This window comes from Lissotriton vulgaris, chromosome 3_1 (genome assembly GCF_964263255.1).
Source record: "Lissotriton vulgaris chromosome 3_1, aLisVul1.2, whole genome shotgun sequence".
Taxonomy (NCBI): Eukaryota; Metazoa; Chordata; class Amphibia; order Caudata; family Salamandridae; genus Lissotriton; species Lissotriton vulgaris.
This window is the reverse complement of record NC_141689.1, coordinates 1,086,699,575-1,086,721,649: the sequence shown is the minus strand read 5'-3', so window position 1 is coordinate 1,086,721,649 and position 22,075 is coordinate 1,086,699,575. Positions and strand designations below refer to the sequence as shown.

Sequence of the window (22,075 nt, the reverse complement as noted above, 5' to 3'; positions counted from 1 at the left end):
TGATTGCTTTGCACAAAAACAATAATTGATGGCATTTTCCTCTTTCTGTGCGTGCTGCAAAATGCAGAACGCATGGTGAGAGGAACATCCCCTGAGGAGGCGTACGATTCTGACGCTTTCCTCGCTTTACAACATGTGTAAATCTGGGAATGTGTCAGGTTCCATGGATGTTACGTGGGAACACACACAGCTCACCCATGGAATGCCCCTGTCACGCAGATTAATGCGTGAAAAGGCCCATATTTACAAGGTCATTAAAAGTCACACAATGACTTTACATGGTGTTGTAAATATAAGCAAGCCCATTGCGCTGCTGGTGTGTCAAAAAAGTGACGCACCGGAAGCGCCAAGGGCTTGTAAATGAGGACCAGTGTGTGCTGCACACAATTAGGTGTTGTAAAGGAAGTCCAGTAGCCAGTAGTATAGATTACAAAAGAAGAAGGAGGTTTATTAGATCTTAGTTACAAGTAGGTAAGTAGATAGCTACACCCATAGCTGAGCCCCACCAAGAGCAGCATCCTTGCTGCTTAGCCCATATCTCCAGCTATCAATATCGATCCCACTCAAACACTCTCAACATTCTACATGCCCTCACACACACTGGTTGAGCAGCAGGGACTTGGAAAACTGGGGAAGATGCAAAAAGTTACAACATGAGGTTTGGAGTTCAATACACCAAAATGGCTGACTTTGTGTTTGCAGTGCTACAAAGATGCTAAGCTGCCATTGGCGAGTGCCTTTGGCGCAGTGCCAGGTGGCACACAATTACTTCAATTGAATCTATTTTGGTCTTGATTGCGAGCACCCTATATCACAACACTGGACCATTTCACTTATAGCAAAGTAAAACACACAATAACTGAGATGGAAGACGACTATTAGGGGGATTTGGGGGAAGACAAGATGGTCATTTCAGGTGAGTGCAGAGAGGTACATTTTGGGGAACTGTGAGAAATGAGAACAAGAAGCTGATTCATATGTTAAGGAGGTCAGTCAGAGATGTCTGCGGCAAAAGGCCCATGAGATGCAGGGCGGTGATGGGAAAACAACACTGGGTGAAGATATGGAGTTCTTGTCTTGCTTTCCATGTATGTGGCGGTGAGCTGCGTCAGCTGAGGGGAGTTGGCTGATTAGGGAGCAGGGAGAGGACTCGTGACTGAGGTGTCGGCCATGTGAGCACCAAGTATTGCTGCCAAAGTCGTAAATAGACTGCACTAGCAGGTCGTATTTTGCTTAACGCTGCCACTGTCGCAAGATAATATTGTACAACGCTTGCCTATGGATGCTGCAGAAATATTACCAACAGGATGCCCTTTCGGCCAGGGCTAGTAATATCATTTAACTATAGATTTAAAACAACACATCAATCTCATACAGAATCTTATAGGGAGGGGACTTCCAGGGCCTCTTTTTGGACGGAGGTTGTGGCCCCACAGGCTGCAAAGTGTGCTTGTTCTTAGAGGAATGCAGATATCTTTGGAGACTATGCTTTCCGGTTTTACCTCAGAAACGCAGAGCACTTCCTGCCTGAATGTGTGTGACCTAGATGTAGAGCGCTGAGTAGTTGCATCATGCAACGTCCACAAATAAGGTCGCGGTACATAGTTGCTTCACAAAAAACACAGAAACAAACCGTAGCTCAATGTATATGTAAATGTTTTCAAGAAGGGAGAAATGTCAGAAAATTAAGTAGCTGGTTGGGACTGAGGCCTCTTCTAAAGAATATCTATAAATTCGACAGTGACTCTGGCAGTGTAAGAGGTGACAGCGGTGTGGGAAATGGGTGCAGCAGCTTCGTGAAAAACGGACAACGTTGGGTTAGTGTGTAGATAGATGTGCGCATGCGATTATTTTGAAAGAGGCGCCAAATCTATTAAATCTTGCATTTAAAGAAAGGGGGAAGAATGTGGCGTCTACCTAGAAGCTGGGGAACCGGGTTCGTTCCTCGGTGGAGACGGTCAACATCCTTTGATTCTGGGCACATCCTTTAATCTCCCCGTGCTTCACAAAATAAATGCGTCCGTCTGCAACGCAATGGGTGCTCAGGTAAAGCGCTCTGATACCTTCGGGTCCAGTTCGTGGTATATAAAACCTCAAAAAGATCAAAAGTGAGGGCCTTTTCAAGACAGCAGTCTGAGGTGGTGCATGTAGATGGGAGTCGTGCAGCAGGCGGCTTTGTATTACTGTAGTCTGGCCAAAGCTACTGGAATTATGTGCAGTGGAGATCAGGAACGACTTCATTATGTGGCAATGAAAAGTAAAATGTTCAGCACAATTATGTAATTAATGGCAAATTAAGTAGAAGGTTCTGGGCTATTATCATCTTGCCATGTTGACCCTTAAACACACATTGGCACAAAATACATCCCAATGCTATAGACATGTTACAGCTTTTAGAAAGTGGAACATACACTCTCAGTAAATCCTATTCGAATTTTAATTTAACAACCACTAGTGGTGTTGTCTTGCAAGGTTGCTCAGGACACCATTTATTTATCTTTACTACTTCCTGGAGGATAACAGTTTGTGTAAAACATAGACAACCTTGCACTCGGCAGAAAACAGACTACACATGCCTACTAATTATAATCTAACAATCATTTGCAATGCAATCGGTCTTGCTGCTGTGAAAGTTAGAGCTATTGGAGTTGTAAATGATCATTTTTTTACTTATTCTCTTTGTCTGCAGTGGAGTGATTATTTAGAAAACGAGAATTTGAGCTTTTGGCGTTATAAATGTAAATATTATTTACTTATGTGTTGTGGAGTCAATGTAAGTGGTATGCAGTGGAATTATGTGGATAGTAATTATGTGGTATTTAGTGTATTGGAAATGTGTGGAGTGGGATGGTGTGTTATGGAGAGTGATTATGTGGTATGGATTTTGTGCTGTGGAGTGTTATGTAGTGGAGTTTAATTATGGTGGGTGATTTTGAATTTTGTAGTGTGAGGTGGATTTATGTGGTGTGGATTGAATATTTGTGGTGCATTGTGTAATTGTGTTGTTAATTTGTATTATCTAGTCTCTTGTTGAATTATGTGGTGTGGAATGGAAACATGCTGAGTTGATTTTAGTGGAAATTGTGCAGCATTAAGTGAAATTATGCTGATTGAAATTATGTAGCATGGTGTGGAGTGTGTTTATATGGATTGTTGCTTGTGCTATAGATTGGTTTTATGTGTGGTGTATTTATGTGAGCAAGAGATAGGCTTGGTGAAGAAAGAGAGTAGAGTGATACAAGAGGAGAGAGGGTGAGAGTAAAGAGAGAGGAGGAGGGGAAGTGACGTGCCCAGTGCTTCCTGGGGGGAGGGCCCGTCCTGTAAATTCACAAATTACAAACCGGCTTTATTTTAATTTTATTCTAAATCCAGTGAGGGGGAGGGAAAGAAAGCACTGCATGAAAAAAAGACAACACTACAGTAGGGATATTGATGCACCCCAAAATGTTCTCACACCGAGTACTGAAATGCTTTGAACCTACGTCTCAAGGAAACACAAGACTACCACTGATCACCGCGCTCCAAAAAACTAAGCCCTTGAGACTGGCAACTACTGAATTTGCATCCTTTCATAAGGGGAGAAGAATGTCGACTAGAGATACAATTTTCTAGCTCAGGCGTCTTTCACTCAATCATATTGTTCCATATCATTTAGACTCCTTGCAAAATGAATGAACAATTAAATAAACGCTTCTGGTACTATTAATACAATATTTTAGTCTTTTATCAACAAACGGCAAAACTGTTTATAAGATTAACTGTGAATGCAGTGCTCGTATTAGCAAAGTACCTTTGAACAAATAACAAAAACTTGCTTATTTTCTAAACGACATTCCTTTGAATGATAGCAGTGTGGAAAACTGTGGGGTGCTATGAACCACCTTACATGATGCATGACGTTTTGTAAAAAAAAAAAAAAAAAAAGTATATGATTAGCATTTGCATGAAGAACTCACCCAGGACTGCCCGCGCTCTGCCAAATTAAGAGCCAGGCATTTAACCCACAGGAAAGAAAGAAAGGACTCTAAAGGCTTGTATTTTGCCGTCATTAAATCCAGTGTCAAGTCATGGGAACAAGCATAAATAGTTACAACGAAAGCTCTTAGGAGGAAGTAATTATCAGCCTGATTCATCATAGACCCGTTTTGCGAGTCTATAATAGCGATTCATAAGGAATCGCTATTACAGACTCGCAAAACGGAATTCATGTAGGAATCGCAAAAAGAATTGCGATTCCTACACAATCCTTATTTGCGATTAGCAAATTGCTAATCGCAAATAAGGAATAACTCCCCATTCATTCCTATGGGCCAAAAGGCCCATAGGAATGAATGGGGAGTATTCCTTATTTGCGATTAGCAATTAGCTAATCGCAAATAAGATAGCGATTTAAAGGGTGCCAGGGATGTCCAAAGGACACCCTGTAGCACCCCTTAAATGCAAATTGAAACAGGTGTTGCGCACACACATGTCCAAAGGACATGTGTGTGTGCAACATGCAACTTAGAAAAATGCTTTTAAAAGCATTTTTCTAAGTTTTCGCTATTTACCACGAGGTTTGACCTCGCGGTAAATAGCGGGCCGAAATTGCGAATTCACAATTTTTAAATGGATGATGAATTGCATTTAAGGAATCTCAAATGGAGATTCCTTAAATATAATTCTTCGCAAAATTGTGAAATCGCTATTACCGATTTTTGCATTTGGGATGATGAATCCCAAATGCAAAAATAGGGCTCGCAAAGGGCCAGATTCTCAGAATCTGGCCCTTTGCGAGCCGATTTCGGCTTGATGAATCAGGCTGTAAATTAGCTACAATGCAACTGCCAATGAGGAGCTTCTATGTGGTTTCCTTCCAAATTGGCAGCAATGCGTGGCCTCATCTTCCTCTCCTGCTGGCCCCGTATAGTGACTCTGGGGACCATCGGCACCTTCAACCTCCCAACAGCTCACACCGCTGCCTACTGGGGCTCTCACCTTACAGTAGAAGACACCTGGCCATTCCAACTCAGCGATGCTCACAGACCGGTAGGGCTAAAACCAATGTGGCTGATTTGGGTCCTCCGAGGACTTGTCCGTGCACCATGTCTCCACTATGATTGCAGTTCTGCAGATGTGCTGTTAGCACTAGAATAGTTGCGACACACTCCAACAAGGAAATAGTGCTAAGTGAACACAGGGTTTACTGCATTATACAAAAGTGGTGGCTAAGGGAGGGGTAAAAGCGTGCACGGGTGTGGCAGCCCACGAGGGGGCGAGGTCCACATTTCTGCAACATTCTGCTACTGATTTGAATATTCTGCTACTGATTCGAAGCCGCATCTCAACGTATGTGCGTCAGATAAATACTTAAGAGCTGCTAGCCCCTCCCCTTAGGGTGGAAAACATAAGATAGTCCGGAAACCCATAGTTACAAGGAGGTAATTTGCACCTGTGTAGTTTTAACATTATAGATGCTCTGAAGATACCAGACCACAGTAAGCATAATTTTTAACATTTAATAGCTAATATGCATTGGAAGTTATGGAATTTCCTCAAGGATCAGTAGAGTAGGAATGGCGGAACTGAATACTAAGCGGTCATTAAGGGTCTTTCATGCTGTGCTTTTGGCTGGCCCATGCCTAGTTTGTTTCCGAGTTACTGTAATTCAGAATTTCAGGCAGTAGGTTGGAAGAATTTAAATAAAACTGAAGTGTACTGGGGCGAACGGCATTGGGTGACCCCAGGGGAAAGATATGGTAGAGCTTTGGCCATGCCCTGCTTGCGGAGTAGGTGTGGTGTGGGTTTTCTGAAGAGAAGTGGTGCACTACTGGATTGTGTGAGGTGAGGGGGCATTTGAGATTGGTAGGGATGGGGGAGCGGTACCCCCACAAGCTTTCCATCCCTGCTGACCAGGCAATAAAAAGCAAAGTCAACAAGCGTGTATGCTGGCTACACGCACTTACAAAAATTGATCCACTTTTATCTGGAGCCTGTAAGACATGAAACTGCCAGCAATTAGAGCAGAGGGGGGAGGCCGGTGCGCGACGGGAGATGGGCCAAGCTTTCTGAAGACTTTTTGAGTTTTCTGATGAAAGCAGCGCCATTCTACCCCACATGCCTCACATGCCTGCTGCCCAGACAAACTCACACTTAAATACTGATTACCCAGGAGGAAAGCTGGTATCATCAGAACCAGGTGGCAGCAGCTATATAAAGGCAGGGCCCACAATGCCAGGCTACACGTTTAAAAACAAGCAGGAGGGAGGAGGCGGCAGCTGCAACCAAAGAGAGGAAGCAAAGGGCTAGGAGGAGGCAGCTGCAGCCGAAGAGAGAAATCAAAGGGGAAAGAGTCCGCTGCAGCCGGGGAGAGGAAGCAAGCACCGGCCCGCATGAGGTTCCTGAACTTAAAAAAAATGCAAAGCTCAGACGTGTGTCCCATGCTCTCCATGCCACTGGAGTCAAGCTAGCTTGGCTAATGAGGTGTGATGCCCCAAAACTGGTCCCAGGATGCTTATTTCCAGTCCAGAGAGGTCCTGGCTTGGCAGTTCAAGCTGGGCTGTTTCCATGGTGAACAGGGTGAAGATTGATTTGCATATGGCTGGGTCTGAACTGGAATGGCATGGGGAGCAGATATATGTACAGGGGTGAATGTTTGACATTGTGCAGCATGCTGCCCATCAATTGTTCTTTTTGCACCTGAACTTAAAGAAGCACAAAGGAAAAAAGAGTGCTCCGTAATTAATAATTAACTAAATGAATAACAGCATATGTAACAGGAGCAGCCCTAATCGGAGGTTACAAACGTATAAAAGGAGGGACTACTGAGCTGATTAACCAATGAAAAGTAGCCATTTACGAAGGACAATAAAGGGAGCCAATTAGAAAAATGAGCAATCTTTAAAGCCCATAGTCCTAAAACAGCATGGCCCAGATGTAGGTAAATCACATTTACCGATTTTGAAATACCGAATTTTACCGATTTGGTATTTCAAAATCGGTAAATGGGATGTAGGTACCAACATCTGGATTTGTTACCAATTCCTTAAAAATTCGGTATTTACCGATTCGGTAATTTGCTATTGAATCCTATGGGCCTTGAAGCCCATAGGATTCAATTCAAATACCGGTTCGGTATTTACCGAATCGGTAAATACCGAATTTGTCAAGGGTGCAGGGGGTGTCACTTTGACACCCTCTAGCACCCCCAAAACGGGCATGTGTGCAATGTGGCACACAGAAATGCCCTAAGGGCACGTCTGTCTGTCACATGGCACATGTGTACATGCAAAGATGTGCATGTCCAAAGGAATCGGTATTTTACCATGGATTTGTATTCCATGGTAAAATACCGATTCTGAAAGGCATGTGCCAATGGAAAATTGGCCACATTGCATTTTCGGTAATTTTACCGAATCGGTAAATATTACCGAATCAGTAAATTTACCGATTCGGTAAATTTACCGATTCGGTAATAATAACGATTCGGTAAAATTACCGAAATGTGCCCCTACATCTCCACAGCCCTTTACCGATCGGAAACGGCCGAAAATCGGTATTTTTGGCCAATTCCGATCGGTAAAGGGCTACCTACATCTGGCCCCATGTCTCGAAGAGACAGCGCAAGCGCTGCCTAGGGGAGACCTGAAAAGGAGACTATAATTCTCCACATCCAATAAGTGTTTTGAAAACCAGTTTCGGTTTTACTCTCTATTCACTATATGGAACATCTTTGTGCTTTCCACGAGGAAACATTCAAGTACAACAGTATTGTACCCAACATATTAATTATGCATGTCTCACTAGAAGACACTTTCAGAATCAAGACTTCACACTTTAAAATGAGATGCAAAATGTTTGAGATTTTTCTTAACACTGAGAACCATTTTGAAATAATTGCTGCTCTAAAAACCATGGGCATTGAAAGCAGGGGACTGCAAAATGTGTGCACTTGCTTTTGGGTTATTAAGTGGAATTTAAAGAAAATTATTGAAATTAATGCATAGTGATGTAAAATGTACATCTGTCATTTAGATCTATATTTTAGTGTGAAATGCATGTTTGCATCAATTTTAGACATAAGGACACTTTTCACCCTAAAAATAGCCCTTGAAAGACACTTGATGGGGACAGTCGCTCGCATTCTGACAGTTTCTGTGCTCCTGTGCTATAATGTTGCAGCCAACTCTATCGTGATTAATCAACATGGTGTAATTTCATAATTTTGAGAATTTCGCATAAGCGTAATGCAATATTCCTTAAGTTACATCAATTACAATGTTAAAATGTACACTTTGCCCAGGCCTAATTATTGTAATGCTGCAAGGCAAACATCTTGGGACTCACCATCTCAACACTGCAGGTCCATGTGAATTGCAAGTCAAACGGCCGTCAAGAAGCCTTCTATTTGTTTCATGCGATCTGCATGGGCAAATGTTAAAGTTCTGAGGGTGCAGCAACTATCTCAAAACATTGAAAGGCTACTGACTGCCCTTGAAAGTCAGAAACCATTTGTATAGTGGTTGCTGTCTGTCTGGGTCAGTGTCCTCTGTATAATGATAGCCATGCGCATCATTGAAGAAAACAGAGGTCTTATGGACTCAGGCATACTCTGCCAATGTTCCTTTTGCAACGTGCCCCTCCGTTTGCCACTGCAGCCTCTAAAACTTGAAGCAAAACGAATTGCAACATTGCCATTTTGCAAATGTAGAGATGGAGGTCTGTTGTCCCTTGCAGGCTTCCATCTCTGCATTTATAACTGGTAACAATGATCTGCAGAAGGAATTTTTCATATTTTATCAATCCTTGCAAGCAGACTCTTAGCGCTGCGTCAATACAGATGAATTGTTCAGCTGCATTTCCGATGCCATGTAAACACAGCACTATACTGTAACTTAGCCACCAGTAATACATCTGGCTTATTGTCTTTTAAGTAAATATGAATTTGTACATCATTATTGCACCCTGTCTCAATTGCCCAATTAGGTATATTTCTAACAACTGGGCAAAAGCAGTGCCTATTTACTACCCGAATACAACAATTTCGCTCTACAAGAAGACCAGTTCAATTTTGCAAAATGTTTGGCAGTGCAGTGCGTCCCTTGTGCAGTGTTTTCAGTAACTTTTCATCGGTTTTGTCTTAAGAGAATTAAGTGATTGTGACAAATTGCCGCAATATACACCATTTATACCCTCGTAACTCACACAAGGTTTCCTTTTGTATTATAAAGGTTCAGTGAATTGGTTAAAATGCAACTTAACCAGTTCCACGTGTCTTTACTAGTTCCACTTGCAGCACTTGATGTTAAGAAAGAGATCATTAAGTAATACTAAGGAAATTCAAAAAGGCTTCTAGCTCTTTGCATAACATGCAGCTGTTTAAAGAGGCATGCCTCTTCTAAGCAGATGGTAACCAGATTGATACTCTTGTATACTTACTTGTTATGAGATAGTTAATATGTCTATCTGGTTACGTCCAGAGCCCACTCTGTAAGAGGGAAAGTTGCACAGGTGCTCTGATGAGGAATCCCATCATTCCTATTATTTGTAAGGCCTCTAATCGGAGATTGATCAGTACCTTTTCTAAGCATAATTGTCTTGACTCACAATCCAAGATAGATGTATTGGTGGGCAGTCACGGCCGGCATGACTCACGGGTGGGGCGTTGTGGGGTCGCGCGGGGAGGGGGGGTCGCACGAGGAGAAATGGAGGTTAATTTAGTAAAAATAAAAAAATGAAACTTACCATCTCCTCCAGTCCCGCATCGCGTTGTGTCCCCTCTCTCCTCTCCATACAGGAAGCAGTCAGCCTCCCTTTCCTCCCCTAAGCCAATCACAATGCTGCAATGGCAGCATTGTGATTGGCTAGGACGCCAACCCCACAGGCATCTATGGGAATGCCATTTTCTCTATGTAGGCTGCATGCAGAGTGTGCATGATTGGTTTGGTTGGCCCTGGGGTCAACCAAACAGTCAGCGCCCACAACAGCGGGCTAGCCACTCCTCCCCTGCCTGGTGCAGGACCATCCGCCCCCAGGCAAGCCCTGCCTTCTGCTTTCTCGTAGTGCGAGAAGCAGAAATATAGAATGGCATTTAAAATGCAATTTTATGTTTCTGCTTCTCGCACTGTGAGAAAGCAATGGGGCGACGCTCCTCCGCCCACTTGGAGGAGTCGCCCCTATTGGTAGGCGATCTTCACTAAATATTACTTTGCTTTAGCTTTCTTTCCTGCGGCTCTGATCACTTCTTTTAAGAGAAGGTTGTGTTCCTACTTGAGCACACTACTTGTGTACTTCCTATAGGAGCAAAATGAGGAATTGGACAGCTGAGGGTCTGTCATGAAATGATTGTCCTTCTTGAGTGATGATGGCTATCAAGTACTGCCTGATAAGTTGCCCAGGATGCAAGAGCCCAAGTGAGGGGCATCTCTTGAACTAAAGTTCATTTTGTGTTTACATGGGGAGAAACTCAAATGCCTATATGTGAGAGTTTTAGGTGGAAGAGGAATTCTGTTTCCTTTCTAGAAAGTGCATTTTTGTGTGTGCACTGTGCACAGTGTTACCCTTGCTAGCTGCCAAAATGGTATCCTTCAGTTGGGTGATATGACAAATATCACTGCTTTTTGGTCACTGCTTTTATGCTTGACTTGAGACCACAGCTGTCTGCTTGATTTACTGTTACCAATTCGTTACTGTATACATAGAGTGCACTTTGGCACCACCAAAAGTAGAATTGCTCTCTCATTGCACACTATTGGCTACTTTATATATCATTCTACATTCTAAAGGGCTTACATTGGTATGCATGGCGAACTATTTTAAATCAGTGAAAGTACACTCAAACATCATGCTATTTGTCACATTTAGTGTTTTGTGTCCTATGTTCATTTTATACAGAAAGCAATCCCTTTTTGCTACATTTTTCACATCACTGGTAAAGCCTATGGGGCACGGTTTCATATCATTAAAAGCATTTGAAGAAGCAACACATGTAAATAGGATTTGTGAATGCACATATTAGCATGCTTTAGCAACTGATGTGCGTCTTATTGCCTCTGTCAATGCTTGATCAATTTGGGGCTTTGAAAAGTACAGCATGCTATATTTAAGCTGCATCAGAATGCTTTACATGAGGTGGTGATGAGAATAAATGTTCTTGAGCAGTGATGTGTGTTGGTACTTGGTGATTACACATTAAGTCAGACTAGGTAAAGGTAATGTGTTTTAATTCCTTTCTTGTTGTTCAAGTGTTTGATTGTAAAACCCTGTGTGTTGAAACTACATGGTCCTGGAACGAGCCTCTTAGGAGCAGGGAATGGGCCATTACCCTCTATTTGCAGGTTTGGGCCACTACCTTCTATTTTCAGGCACAGTGTACTGACAGTTCCGTTAATAAGTGTGATGCAGTGAATTGTGCAGCATCCCGGGGACACCTGTCATGCACTAAAACATGGTGGAATGTGGGCAAAGTGGAAAAGAGCAAGGAATGCGGCGATGGAGTATGGCTTTCTTGAGCATCTCTCCCTGCATATGTGGTCTTCCCATTCTTATGCTCTTTCAAATCTCAAAAGTGCATTTTATTATGATTTTTATGGCGCCTAATATGAATCCTCCTCTATTTTCCCAAAACCCTGCATGAAATCTATCCTCTCCCTTTCTTGTGTGTGACCCTCTTTTTACTTTACATCCTTCGCATGGCTCTTCTTTCTAAGCACAGCCTGCTTTAAGTCACATGCATGTTTGCCTTGATCTTTACTATTGTATTCTGACAACTGCGCTAATTCATTCCATAATTTCAAAAATCACAAACTCTCCTTTTTTGAAAGTCATACCTGGAACCTAACAGTGCCAAATCCCCTCTAACTCATCTGTTATTCCTGCCAACCATCTACATGTAGACGCACGCCCTCTCTCCACTAATGATCACACGTAACTCCTGGTAATTTAAACTACTGCAAAACAACTGGAGTAAATGCATGCACTGGTTTTCTTGAGAGCACAAAACTAATCCCAATAACCACTGGATTAACCACTAAACTTGGATTCTGGAGCAGCATGCTACCCAGCACTGAGAGCATCAAAGTCTTCTCAGGGGTAGTACTCATGATATAAATGCAATTACAATACAACATGTGATCTTCTTGGCCTACAGTAATAAATTAATACTCAGCGGTCAAGAAGTTGATTGCAGTTCCTGGAGGCTGCATAATATTTCTCTTATAATGCTTGATATTTATAGACTCACATAAGACAAACCTGCTACAGGTCGTGCCTATCATTCAGTGGTGTACTATTCTGCAGCAATAAACCATCCATCAACCACTGAATAGGCATGGAATAACTGGAGATGTGCCACATGCCACTGATCAATGGAGGACTTTAATCTAGTGCGCCACCGCAGGTACCAACAGGCTGCATATTATGACCACTTCTTGACATCTCACAATGACAATCAGAAATGGGATGACAATACAAAAAAGTCTATCCAGCAGATCTCTTCATCTTTTTTTCCTTTCAACTTATGTCTGCTCAAGACCATAAACTTTAAATTCAATATATCAGAAAAGCAAACGTAGGAAGCAACAAGCACAGTGGACTATGACCATGAAAATACGAAAAGGGGCCACGCAGAGCTGCTCAACACAACACAATTTGTTGAAAAAATATAAACTGCGTGTCTCTCTCACACTTCTTCATCCATCACATTGCTTAGTGCTGTGTCTCATAACATGATAACTGCACCTTGGTGGTCATTACGAACAACATAGAAACTATTCTCACTTAGGATCAAAACAAAGGCAACACACTTCTAACCACAAACCTGCCCACTGTCGCATACTGCCCATGTAGGCAAGCGCTTCAATGCCCCACAAAGGGTAGTATCTGCTATATTAGCGTTACAATACAATACAGTAGGGGCCTATTGGCATCTGTAGATCGATGAAGACAGGAAATTCCAAATGTCAAATTAAAACACTCCATGAAACCAACAGGCATCTCTAGAAGCAATTGACATTATGAGCCAATTTCTATTGGAATCAGCTGTTTTTTTCCCAGAACAGTTCATCAGCTATTCAAACCCCTTCTGTTATACTAGGCCAGAGTGTAGAAAGATTGTGACTGGGGCACCATCCGCTCAATAATTTAGTGCAGTCACTAAGGTCAATGCATGCTTGAAGATTTTAGTATGTGCTATTTGATACATAAGAAAAAAGTGTACACTAGACACAGTTTTTCGGCATTGACAATGCTTTTGCCCACACAACTATTGAAGAAAACATGCCAGGATGGTAACAGGCACTGCATTTTACGCCTTATTACAATGTTTTAGAAGTAGAGGTCGTTTGGGAGCCCTGATCGTTACCTGACCAATGGCGTTAGTGAGTAGTAATCCAACATCACAGGATTTTCAATTAAATTCAAATTTAGTTTTTAGTTAATAAAACCTACAGACATACACAAAATCCACAACTTAGTCACCAATACAATATATTTAAAATCAGTAAATCTCTGCTTCAGGGTATCTAGGCACCAATGTGTCATACAAAGAGTAGACTCAGATCGAAAAACATGCCACACAAGGAAGGACGCCTCACCCTGGCTATAACCCACTGAATCATACTAGGTGAACACATTGTTCAAACAACAGGGTAACAATGTGGGGGTTTCGACAATTTTACGATCCTTGACCTTCCTATCTATTGTAGGTGGGCACAGGAAGATCATGAAGAGCGTACATTATAAAATACATAGATAAAATATGTAATCCTGAGCTCACAGAGAATCATTCAGACAGTGCAACATGCAGATATTGAGGGCTTACAGTGCAAAGAGGCATAAACAGTATATCAACCTGCTAGAGTTATGCGTGCAACATTATCAAGGTGCTTAGAGCAAACATTAACACAACTGTGCAAAGAGGCATTATTGAAGTGTTTAGACCAAACATTAATACAACTGTGCAAAGAGGCATAAACAGTTTGCACATATTTAAACGCTCCTGTCAGCCTGGTAAAAGTATGCGTGCAAAACTTTATCAAAGTGCCTAGAACAAACATCGACACAACTGTGCAAAGATAGCATTTGCTGTGCAATCTGGTATAAACAATAATGAATACTTTTCGACACATGCTTCATTTGCTTTGTAAAAACAAGCAATGCTACGATAGGAATGAGAGGCACAATTCCTGTGCAAACATGCATAAGAAAATAAATGAATGAATAAATCAGTCTTTTCCCATATTTGACTGATCAATGCCAGCACTTAACGTAGGCCCCTTGCCTGGCGAGTGATTGTTTTACCAAGGCGAATTACAATCTAACTTTGACGTGGGAGGCAGACTTTGGTATCTGAAATGCTCGTTTGCATGTCCATTTTACTAGCTTCTCAGCAAGTCTGCACCTTCACCCAGCATTATCTTGCCTCCGTCAGGATCAATTTTGATTTGATCACTGTTATCAATGCCTTTAAATTGTGATCACACAAACTTTTCCAAAGATTTGAGAAGGCAAAGTTTAAGGCCTCCACTTTTGCAATGATACCTTTTTGTGTGACAAAGGAACTTCTTGAGGCCAGTTTGAACCGTAAGTATGTTGGACTTGTTTGGGCACCATTCCTCTTTTTCACTATTTGTCATTTTGGGGCTATAACTTTGGTCTTTTTGAGGTTGATTTCCAACTAATTGTTTGCTGAGTACTCAGCAAGCATGTTAATTAGCCTTTGCAGGCCTACTCGGGTATTACTTACAGTAGCAGATTGTCTGCATATATGATATTGCTCAACTCTTTAGACCCAAAGCCCAGTGCATGAGACACTCCTTTGGCTAAGGATGGTGAGAGATCCGAGATAAACAGGTTGACCAGCAGGGGTACCGTACACATCCCTTTTTTAGTCCAGGTGAGGTGTTGGCCTTTCTAGATAGATGAAGCCCATCCCCCACCTTGATCTTTACTAAGGTTTTTGTGTACAGTAGCTGGATGGCCATCAACAGATGTTGTGGAATCCCCCAGTGTAATAGTTTTCCTAAAGCGGACCTTGAGGGACTCAGTTAAAGGCTTCTTTGAAGTCCACGAAACAAACGAATAGCAGGGTCTGGGTGTCGCCCAAATTATACAATTCTGCTTCAGGAGTGCAGTCAGGATACCATTAGAGCCAAGTGCACAGTTGGTGCGTGAGATCTCAATTATTTTTACCAAAAACCCATTTAGTGGTCTAAGGTTTCCACTAAATGGTCTATGATGTTGGTGGAGGTCATCAACTCCATGCTGTAATCTTCTTCATGTGGGGCCAGACCAGGAACCGGGAAAGAATGGTCATCTGCGCTTCCCTTATAGTGTGCTCTTAGATAATTAATCCATTCTTCCTCGCTTATGTTAGTGTTATTTGATGCCCTGGTACCTGTGTCAAGCTCATTCATTTGTTTCCAAAAGTTTTTATGGTTATTTCCATTAGAGGAGTAAAATAGATTTGCCTACAATGCTTCTGATCTCTCTTTCTCTAGTAGCCATACCACTTTTTTTAAACCTCCTACGCTCCATTCGAAGGCACTTTAGTAATGCTGAGTGCTGTGGCGAGCGCAGCAGTTGACAGAGCACTTTTTGAATCCTGGACATGATGGAACCGGCTTTGGCTGGTTGATGAGTCTTTTGTAAGTAATATTTTTACCTTTCTTTGAATTATTGGACGGATATCTTGCTGCTAGGGTCTCAGAGAGATGGTCCCATACCTTTATCAGCTTCTGCTCACTGGTTGATATTTGCTTCAGGATTCCCTCTGCCTTGCTTGCCAAACTTTCAAAGATATCCAGGCTCCATTTGAGGCATTTTAGATTTTCAGAGTGAGCTTCTGACTTGCACTGCATGATCTAAAATGATTGTGTCGGCGCTTAGAGAGAGGTTTTGCAGATGATGGTCACTCTCCAGTCTATGCTCGATTTTAAAATCAACTATCCCACTTAACAGATTGGCACTCACCATTATATAACTGAGATAGGGAATTGTTTTGCAGGAGTGCCTTATCCACGCATGTGGCATGTCCCTCAGGAGACCTCCATTTAGCATTACCAGGTCATCTGATTCACAAACCTTTAGGAGTCTTTTCCCAATATTACCATGACCCTACAACGATCTGGCCCCTGCGGCTGTTCATATCAGGCTTGCTGCTGGCGCTTGTGTTACTGCTTGCTTGAGGTTAATAATTGTCAAGCTAATATTCTCTAGGGATAGCGATGGTGGTAATGACAGCTCCCCCCCCCCGGCCCTTATCTGTAGGGCTATCTGTAGGGCTACCAGTCCCCTGACTGGGGGGACTGGGTGCTCCTCGCCCTTCCACTTCCACTTCAATCAAGGGGAAAAAGAAATCAAAACTTTGTGACTTGTATCTGTTCTCCTTGTCTCTGGCCTTACAGTAGTGCAGTTGCGATCATTACTCACCAGGCTATGGGTATACTCACTAACATCATCGATGGCTGTCATGGCAGGTGTGGGGCTGACCTCTACAGTGATCTTTGCCGACATCTTCCTCTTGACACTGTGCGGTCATGGGGTCTCCAATGGGGCTATCTCCTGCTTTCTTTTCTTCTGGGTAGTCTGAGTGCTGGTCCTAGGTTTCCCTGACGGCATGACCACCAGTTCTGGCCGATCTTCGACTAGGAAACACAAACAATCTATAGCCTGCGCCTTTCTAGCCCTTTTCTGACTGGCTTGCGCTAGATGCACTTTTGGCTTCTAGGATTTGTGGCTTCATGATTGTCTGGCAAATGTTTAGAGAAGGGCAAGCGAGGCAGTGCAGTCCTACAATTTCGTATTCTTACTCCTGTTCTTTATTCTTTTTCTTATTCTGATTTTCCTATTATTTGTGCTTTTTTACTTGCTGTTGTGCTTCTTGCTGTCTTTTGCCCCTGGCACGGCCTTACTACTCATTTTGTCCTTGCTGCCCCTTCCCCTGCCTTTGATGCCCCTAGTGCCGCCTCAGTTTCTTCTTTTATCCAGGGGTGCGGGAGCGCACCTAGAACCGCAAGCCTCACCTGATACTAGGTTGGGCCACTTCCGTAGTTTTGAGGGCTCACCTGGGGCTGTGATACTAACCATAGCTCTCCCCACGAGAGACTACAACCAATCCTCTACCTCCAGTAACTCGCGATCGGTCACATTCGTCTACATGTCAAGAGGTAGAAAAACAACACAAGAGTAGGTCCCACTTAGTAAGGAGGAATGCACCGATGATGAGAAGCAAATAACACAGCAATCAGCTTACCTGTGAGCCTACTAGGCCACAGAAGCAGAATGAACCTATAAAACACGGCTCCAAGCAGTGCTTTAAATGGGCCGGTACTGTCAGGTACTGAGTACCTGCAATTTAGTTTGAGAGGGAAAGTACCTGCACTCCTCACCAGCGGTGCATTATTCTATCCAGCCATCGAACTGACTGGGACTAGTATCAACCCCTTATGCCAGGTACTGCGCGCGGTGTGTGGTGAATATATTTAGCACCCCGTGCCCTGCCTATTTTGTAAGTATCCATCTTTATATTCTTGGTCTGAGCCCCACTGGTTGAGTAAACACAACAGGAAATGATCACCCATCACTAGGTGAGTGTTGTAAACTGCACACGGTGTAGCCTCCTTGTACTGTGAGGAGTATACCTTACTACAAGTAAGTGTGAAAGAAAGAAACAATTCCTAGTAGAGAAAAAAAACAGTTCTGCCCCAGCTCTGAATCTCTAACAATCCGCAATATTTCGCATTCTGAAATATTTATTTGCTGATGCCAGTTGGGGGTATTTCTATTGCGACGTCAATCACTGAATGGCCCCTTTAATTCTAACTGTATGGATAAATACAAGGTTTAATCTTGACGCCCGTCGAGCTAGGATTTGGAGGGCAAGAGGACCGTGTCCCGAGAGAAGGACACCCTGTCCCAGAAGTGACGGTCGTTGCCTGCTGGGGCTGGGCAGGGAAACCCCCCTCTGCCTGGCTCTTCTCGCGCTTTCACTCCCAGCCGCTTGTTTCCGTGTTGGCAGCAGCAGTGAAGTGTTTACAAAACACCTGACGCATGACGCATCACCATGGCAGAGGCAGCGGGAGATGCAGTCCGACTTCAACGTACAGCATTACAGCAGGCACGTGTATGCGCTGACTAATTAAAGGTACAGGAACACCACTGACATGTACAGGTACTGTCCAATTAAAAGCATTGCCGCACCGCTCACAAGTGTAGGTACTGACCTATTAACCGATTGCAGAATTGGTGACTGATGCGGGTACTTACTGGCCCATACACAAAACAGCATTTCTGACTGCGCCATTAAAATGTATAGGTAAGAATAGATGCATATGTTGCACAGATGAAGATATTAGTATTGCAGTGACGTTGAGGAAAAGCAGAGGCAGTGTCCTAACACAACATAGCACTTTAGCTGAAAAGTCACAATGAGTGGCTGTGGAAGAACCTTGATAGTAACTACTTGTACTGTCCCATGAAAAGTACTGCGACTTCGCAGCCAAGTGCAGATTACTTTCAAAATAAAATAGCATGGAAGCTGGCAACTGCACATTGGTGTCCGACAGACAGTGTAAAATCCCTATTAAAAGTGCAGCATCGCTGCTGACAAGTGCAGCCTCATCAGCCTTGTGGACAACCCCAGCAAACATGCAAAGGCCGGTGACACCTGCTCATCAATAAAGCTGAAGGGAGCGCGTGAGAGGCAGAGACAGGTGTCCGTCCCTGCGCGCGCACTCGCAGTCACTGGCTCGCGCCGCACTCGCTGCTGCCCCCGCATGGCGCTGCCCTGCCCACCCACAGAGCCACAGTTACCTGCTGCGCACAGGAGTAGGCCGGCCAGCAGAGCCCGGCTGCGGGGGAGCATGGTCCTGACCGCCGCGGGTCACTTCAGAGGAGAGGCTGCCCGGGATGTGTCCTGTCCAGCCAAGACGAGGAGATGCAGCTGGGGACCCGAGGGAGGTGTCACAGGGGCCGCTGCTTGCCTCCGGCTGCACCAGATGCCGCCTGTCTGAGCCGAGTGCCCCGGCTCTGCCACTCCATGCTGCCCGGAGCTGGCCCCGCCCCGCCGCTCTCCACTGATGACAGCCCGGAGCGGCCTGCGACAGGCCTGTCCGCGGGCGACCCCTGCAGGCCGGCCGAGGAGGAGCGTCGTGACTGCTCTCTGGAGGCTTCTGGCGCGCAGCACTCCTCACCCCGGGGCGAGGGTGGGCGCCACTCCGCTCCCCACGCATTGCTAAAGGCAGAGAGACAACCTGCTAAAGACACAGCCCGCCCTTTAGGGACACCTTGTTGAACAGGTGTGACTGGCATGGGTGGATGGTTTCCGCATCGGCAATTCCACTTTCTTCCAAAATGTACCCGCCCCGTGTCTTTGTTGCTGGAATGTGAAATATCTAGTGACGTTCCACTCAAATCTCTACTATTGCATTCATTGGCACAGCCCGACTCCAATGTGTGATATGAACGTCAGAAACTGATTACTCTGAGCACCCAAAAGCACTCTGACGCAGTGCCGGTCGCGGGCACACTGTACGCTATGCAAGTCCTAATTAGCAAATATAATAACAGATCGCACACCTGCGTGCATACTGTCTCACGTCTTACATTTACACATTTTGCAATTTCAAGTAAGGGTCGATATACCTATGACGAGATGTAGCTCAGAGATATGATAGGACCGCAGAACCCAAATTATGTTTGCCTTTTGCTACACAGCCTGGTAGCATGCACGGACGTTTGCCTTGCTTGAGTTAAGGCATATGGGACCCCCGCTACCTCCATGTTCTATATAGATAATCTATCTCTGCCTGTCTACTGGGAAAACAATAGTAGCTGGATCCCATATAAATGGCCAAGGTTGGAATATATTAACACATGATGTGGGCATCTTCACAAAACATCAATACCATACCTACGTAGCGGTGTGAAGTCCTGGCCTATAGCGCCATACTTAATTATGGTTAGGCGCTGTGTTCCATCTCAGGTTGCGGTTCTGGTGATCGGACTAATCTGTGCAAGTGTTAGTCTGATGCAGGCATCTGGGCTTTAGACCACTAACATGGTTCCTTAGAGCTACTTGTATTTCACCCGTGAGCACCAGACCTGCTAATATGTGACTTCTTAAGCAGGGCAAGCATTCGGCGCAGTCCAAGGAGTAAGAACACCTATTTTCAGAGGGTCACACTGAGCTGTCTACACTACGTGCTCTCCGTGCACACCATAGCAGCCCTCTCAATAGACTCAAGTGACGCTATTTAAACTTATTTTAATTAATGTTTAAACTCCCACAGATACTGTTTTTAACACTCCGTCGACTGTCAGCCCCTCCTTATCCTCTCACTCCCAAATATACAATTTGGCACCAGCATGACTAAGCTAAACTGTGAGTGAATCAGGCGAGTGACGAAGGTGCTGGTGCTGACAAGTTTGCTTGTTCGGCGTGCAGGGGAACGTCAGTTCTCTTGTGTCAATGAATTAACGAGACACGCGTTTATTTATAAAGTTTTTTTATAGCGCTAACTTGATCCTGAAGGATATCAGAGCGCTTTACAATTTGAGGAAAAGGAAGATAATAAATCAAATGTGCCTGCTTATTGGCGCTATGACTATGAGAGATGGAAACAAACATACAAACTACTGCCACAAACGGATGAGAGAAACTCGCACTTTATTTACTCGTAACTTTTATACAGAATGCAAAGCACAACTGTATTTTCAGCAGAATTGGGTTAAATGTTACAACTAATTTACACACAGTCACAGAGGCCCTTATTTAAGGCAACCCAAGGATGGTGCCAACAATGTACAGTCTTCAGAGTTTATTCGATGTTATATTGTTTTCATTTTTAATTATTATGTATGCACACACACAGCAGCTTCAATTATTCACTATCCAGTGTATTTCGTTTGTTATCATGAACAAACAGTAAAAAATGGAAATTACATTTTTCAGTGGGTAGGTGTTTCGCTATAAACCTCTGTGACTTCTGAGGCTTTCTAGATGCTTTACAATTTAGGAGTTCTACACATGTAGCAACTGTGCAAGGAGATGGGCTCATTCGGGTGTTTGTGCTTTGAATTCCTCACTTATCCTGTGTAGCATTCCAGACTATGCAGAGAATCAGTTGGGGATTAGATCAGGTTCTTCAAGATGGGAGAAAGGATCAAGTGTCAGGTGAGTCGTGGACGTAGGTGGATACTGACTAGAGTGCTTTGGGGCTCCACAGGAGTCTTGGGTCAGGCGGACATCAGGCGTACATGCAGAAGAGGTTGAAGTAAGGAACGTCAAGCTGGATCTTCAAAGGTGCAGCAGATTCAGAAATCAGCAAAGAGGAAAAATTCATACATGTTCCATCATCTTCCTGGTGGAGAAAGAGTCTGGTGAATTTAGCATGGTACTGGATCAGAAGCAGGCCAAAAAGAGGATGAGAACCATTCATTAAAAAATGGAGATGCTTCAGCTGGTCAACCATTTGTGGCCTCAGTGTGAGGGAGAAAGACCTACAAGGTAGCTTTCATCACAAACCACCTCTTTCGACTTGACCTCATACAGATCCTAGGGGTGTTTACTAACATTTTGTGCCACCTGTTACACTTATGAAATGGGGCATGGTTTATTCCCCCCTGGTTGGCTCATACATTTTTGCTCTATCTTTCAGTAAATTAAAGGTGGCGAAGTCCATAGTGTGCAAATTAAGTTTTGCTCCTCATAAGTCTCAACAAATTTCACCATGCTGACTTTCAGATCTTGGCTTGGCAGGGGTCTCTGCTCCTAAGAATTCCAGTGGCAGAATTCCCGTAATTGACCACAAATTTGTGGAACCCGGGAAGCACGTCAAATGGCTCTCATGCTCGGCTAAATCTGGAGACAAACCACTGATCTAACGCCTCCTCACTGAGCGGCAGCTCTAGGGTGGGGACCTTACTGAGGAGGTCAAGGTGGGTGTAAAAACATACCTCAGTATAGTCTGGATGCTGGGAAAATATCTCTCCAAGCTAGGGATCTTGAATTTGGTTCTGATTCACTTTCAGCCCACGCAACGTAGAAGATTTGAGGAGGACAAATCAGCTGAGGTGGAATTTCCACAGAACACATCGA

The 22,075-nt window shown here is 43.8% G+C and overlaps 1 protein-coding gene across 1 annotated transcript in view; it reads right to left on the bottom strand.

The window, feature by feature from the left end:
• The window catches only part of PARM1 (prostate androgen-regulated mucin-like protein 1), a 394,653-nt gene extending 375,609 nt beyond the window's left edge, over nt 1–19,044 (bottom strand). Inside the window, exon 1 of the mRNA XM_086961529.1 lies at nt 18,790–19,044. Within this exon, the coding sequence (XP_086817655.1) occupies nt 18,790–18,841 (52 nt within the window). The 5' untranslated portion in view covers nt 18,842–19,044. The remainder of the gene's footprint in view (nt 1–18,789) is intronic.
• Between the last annotated feature and the right edge of the window lie 3,031 nt (nt 19,045–22,075).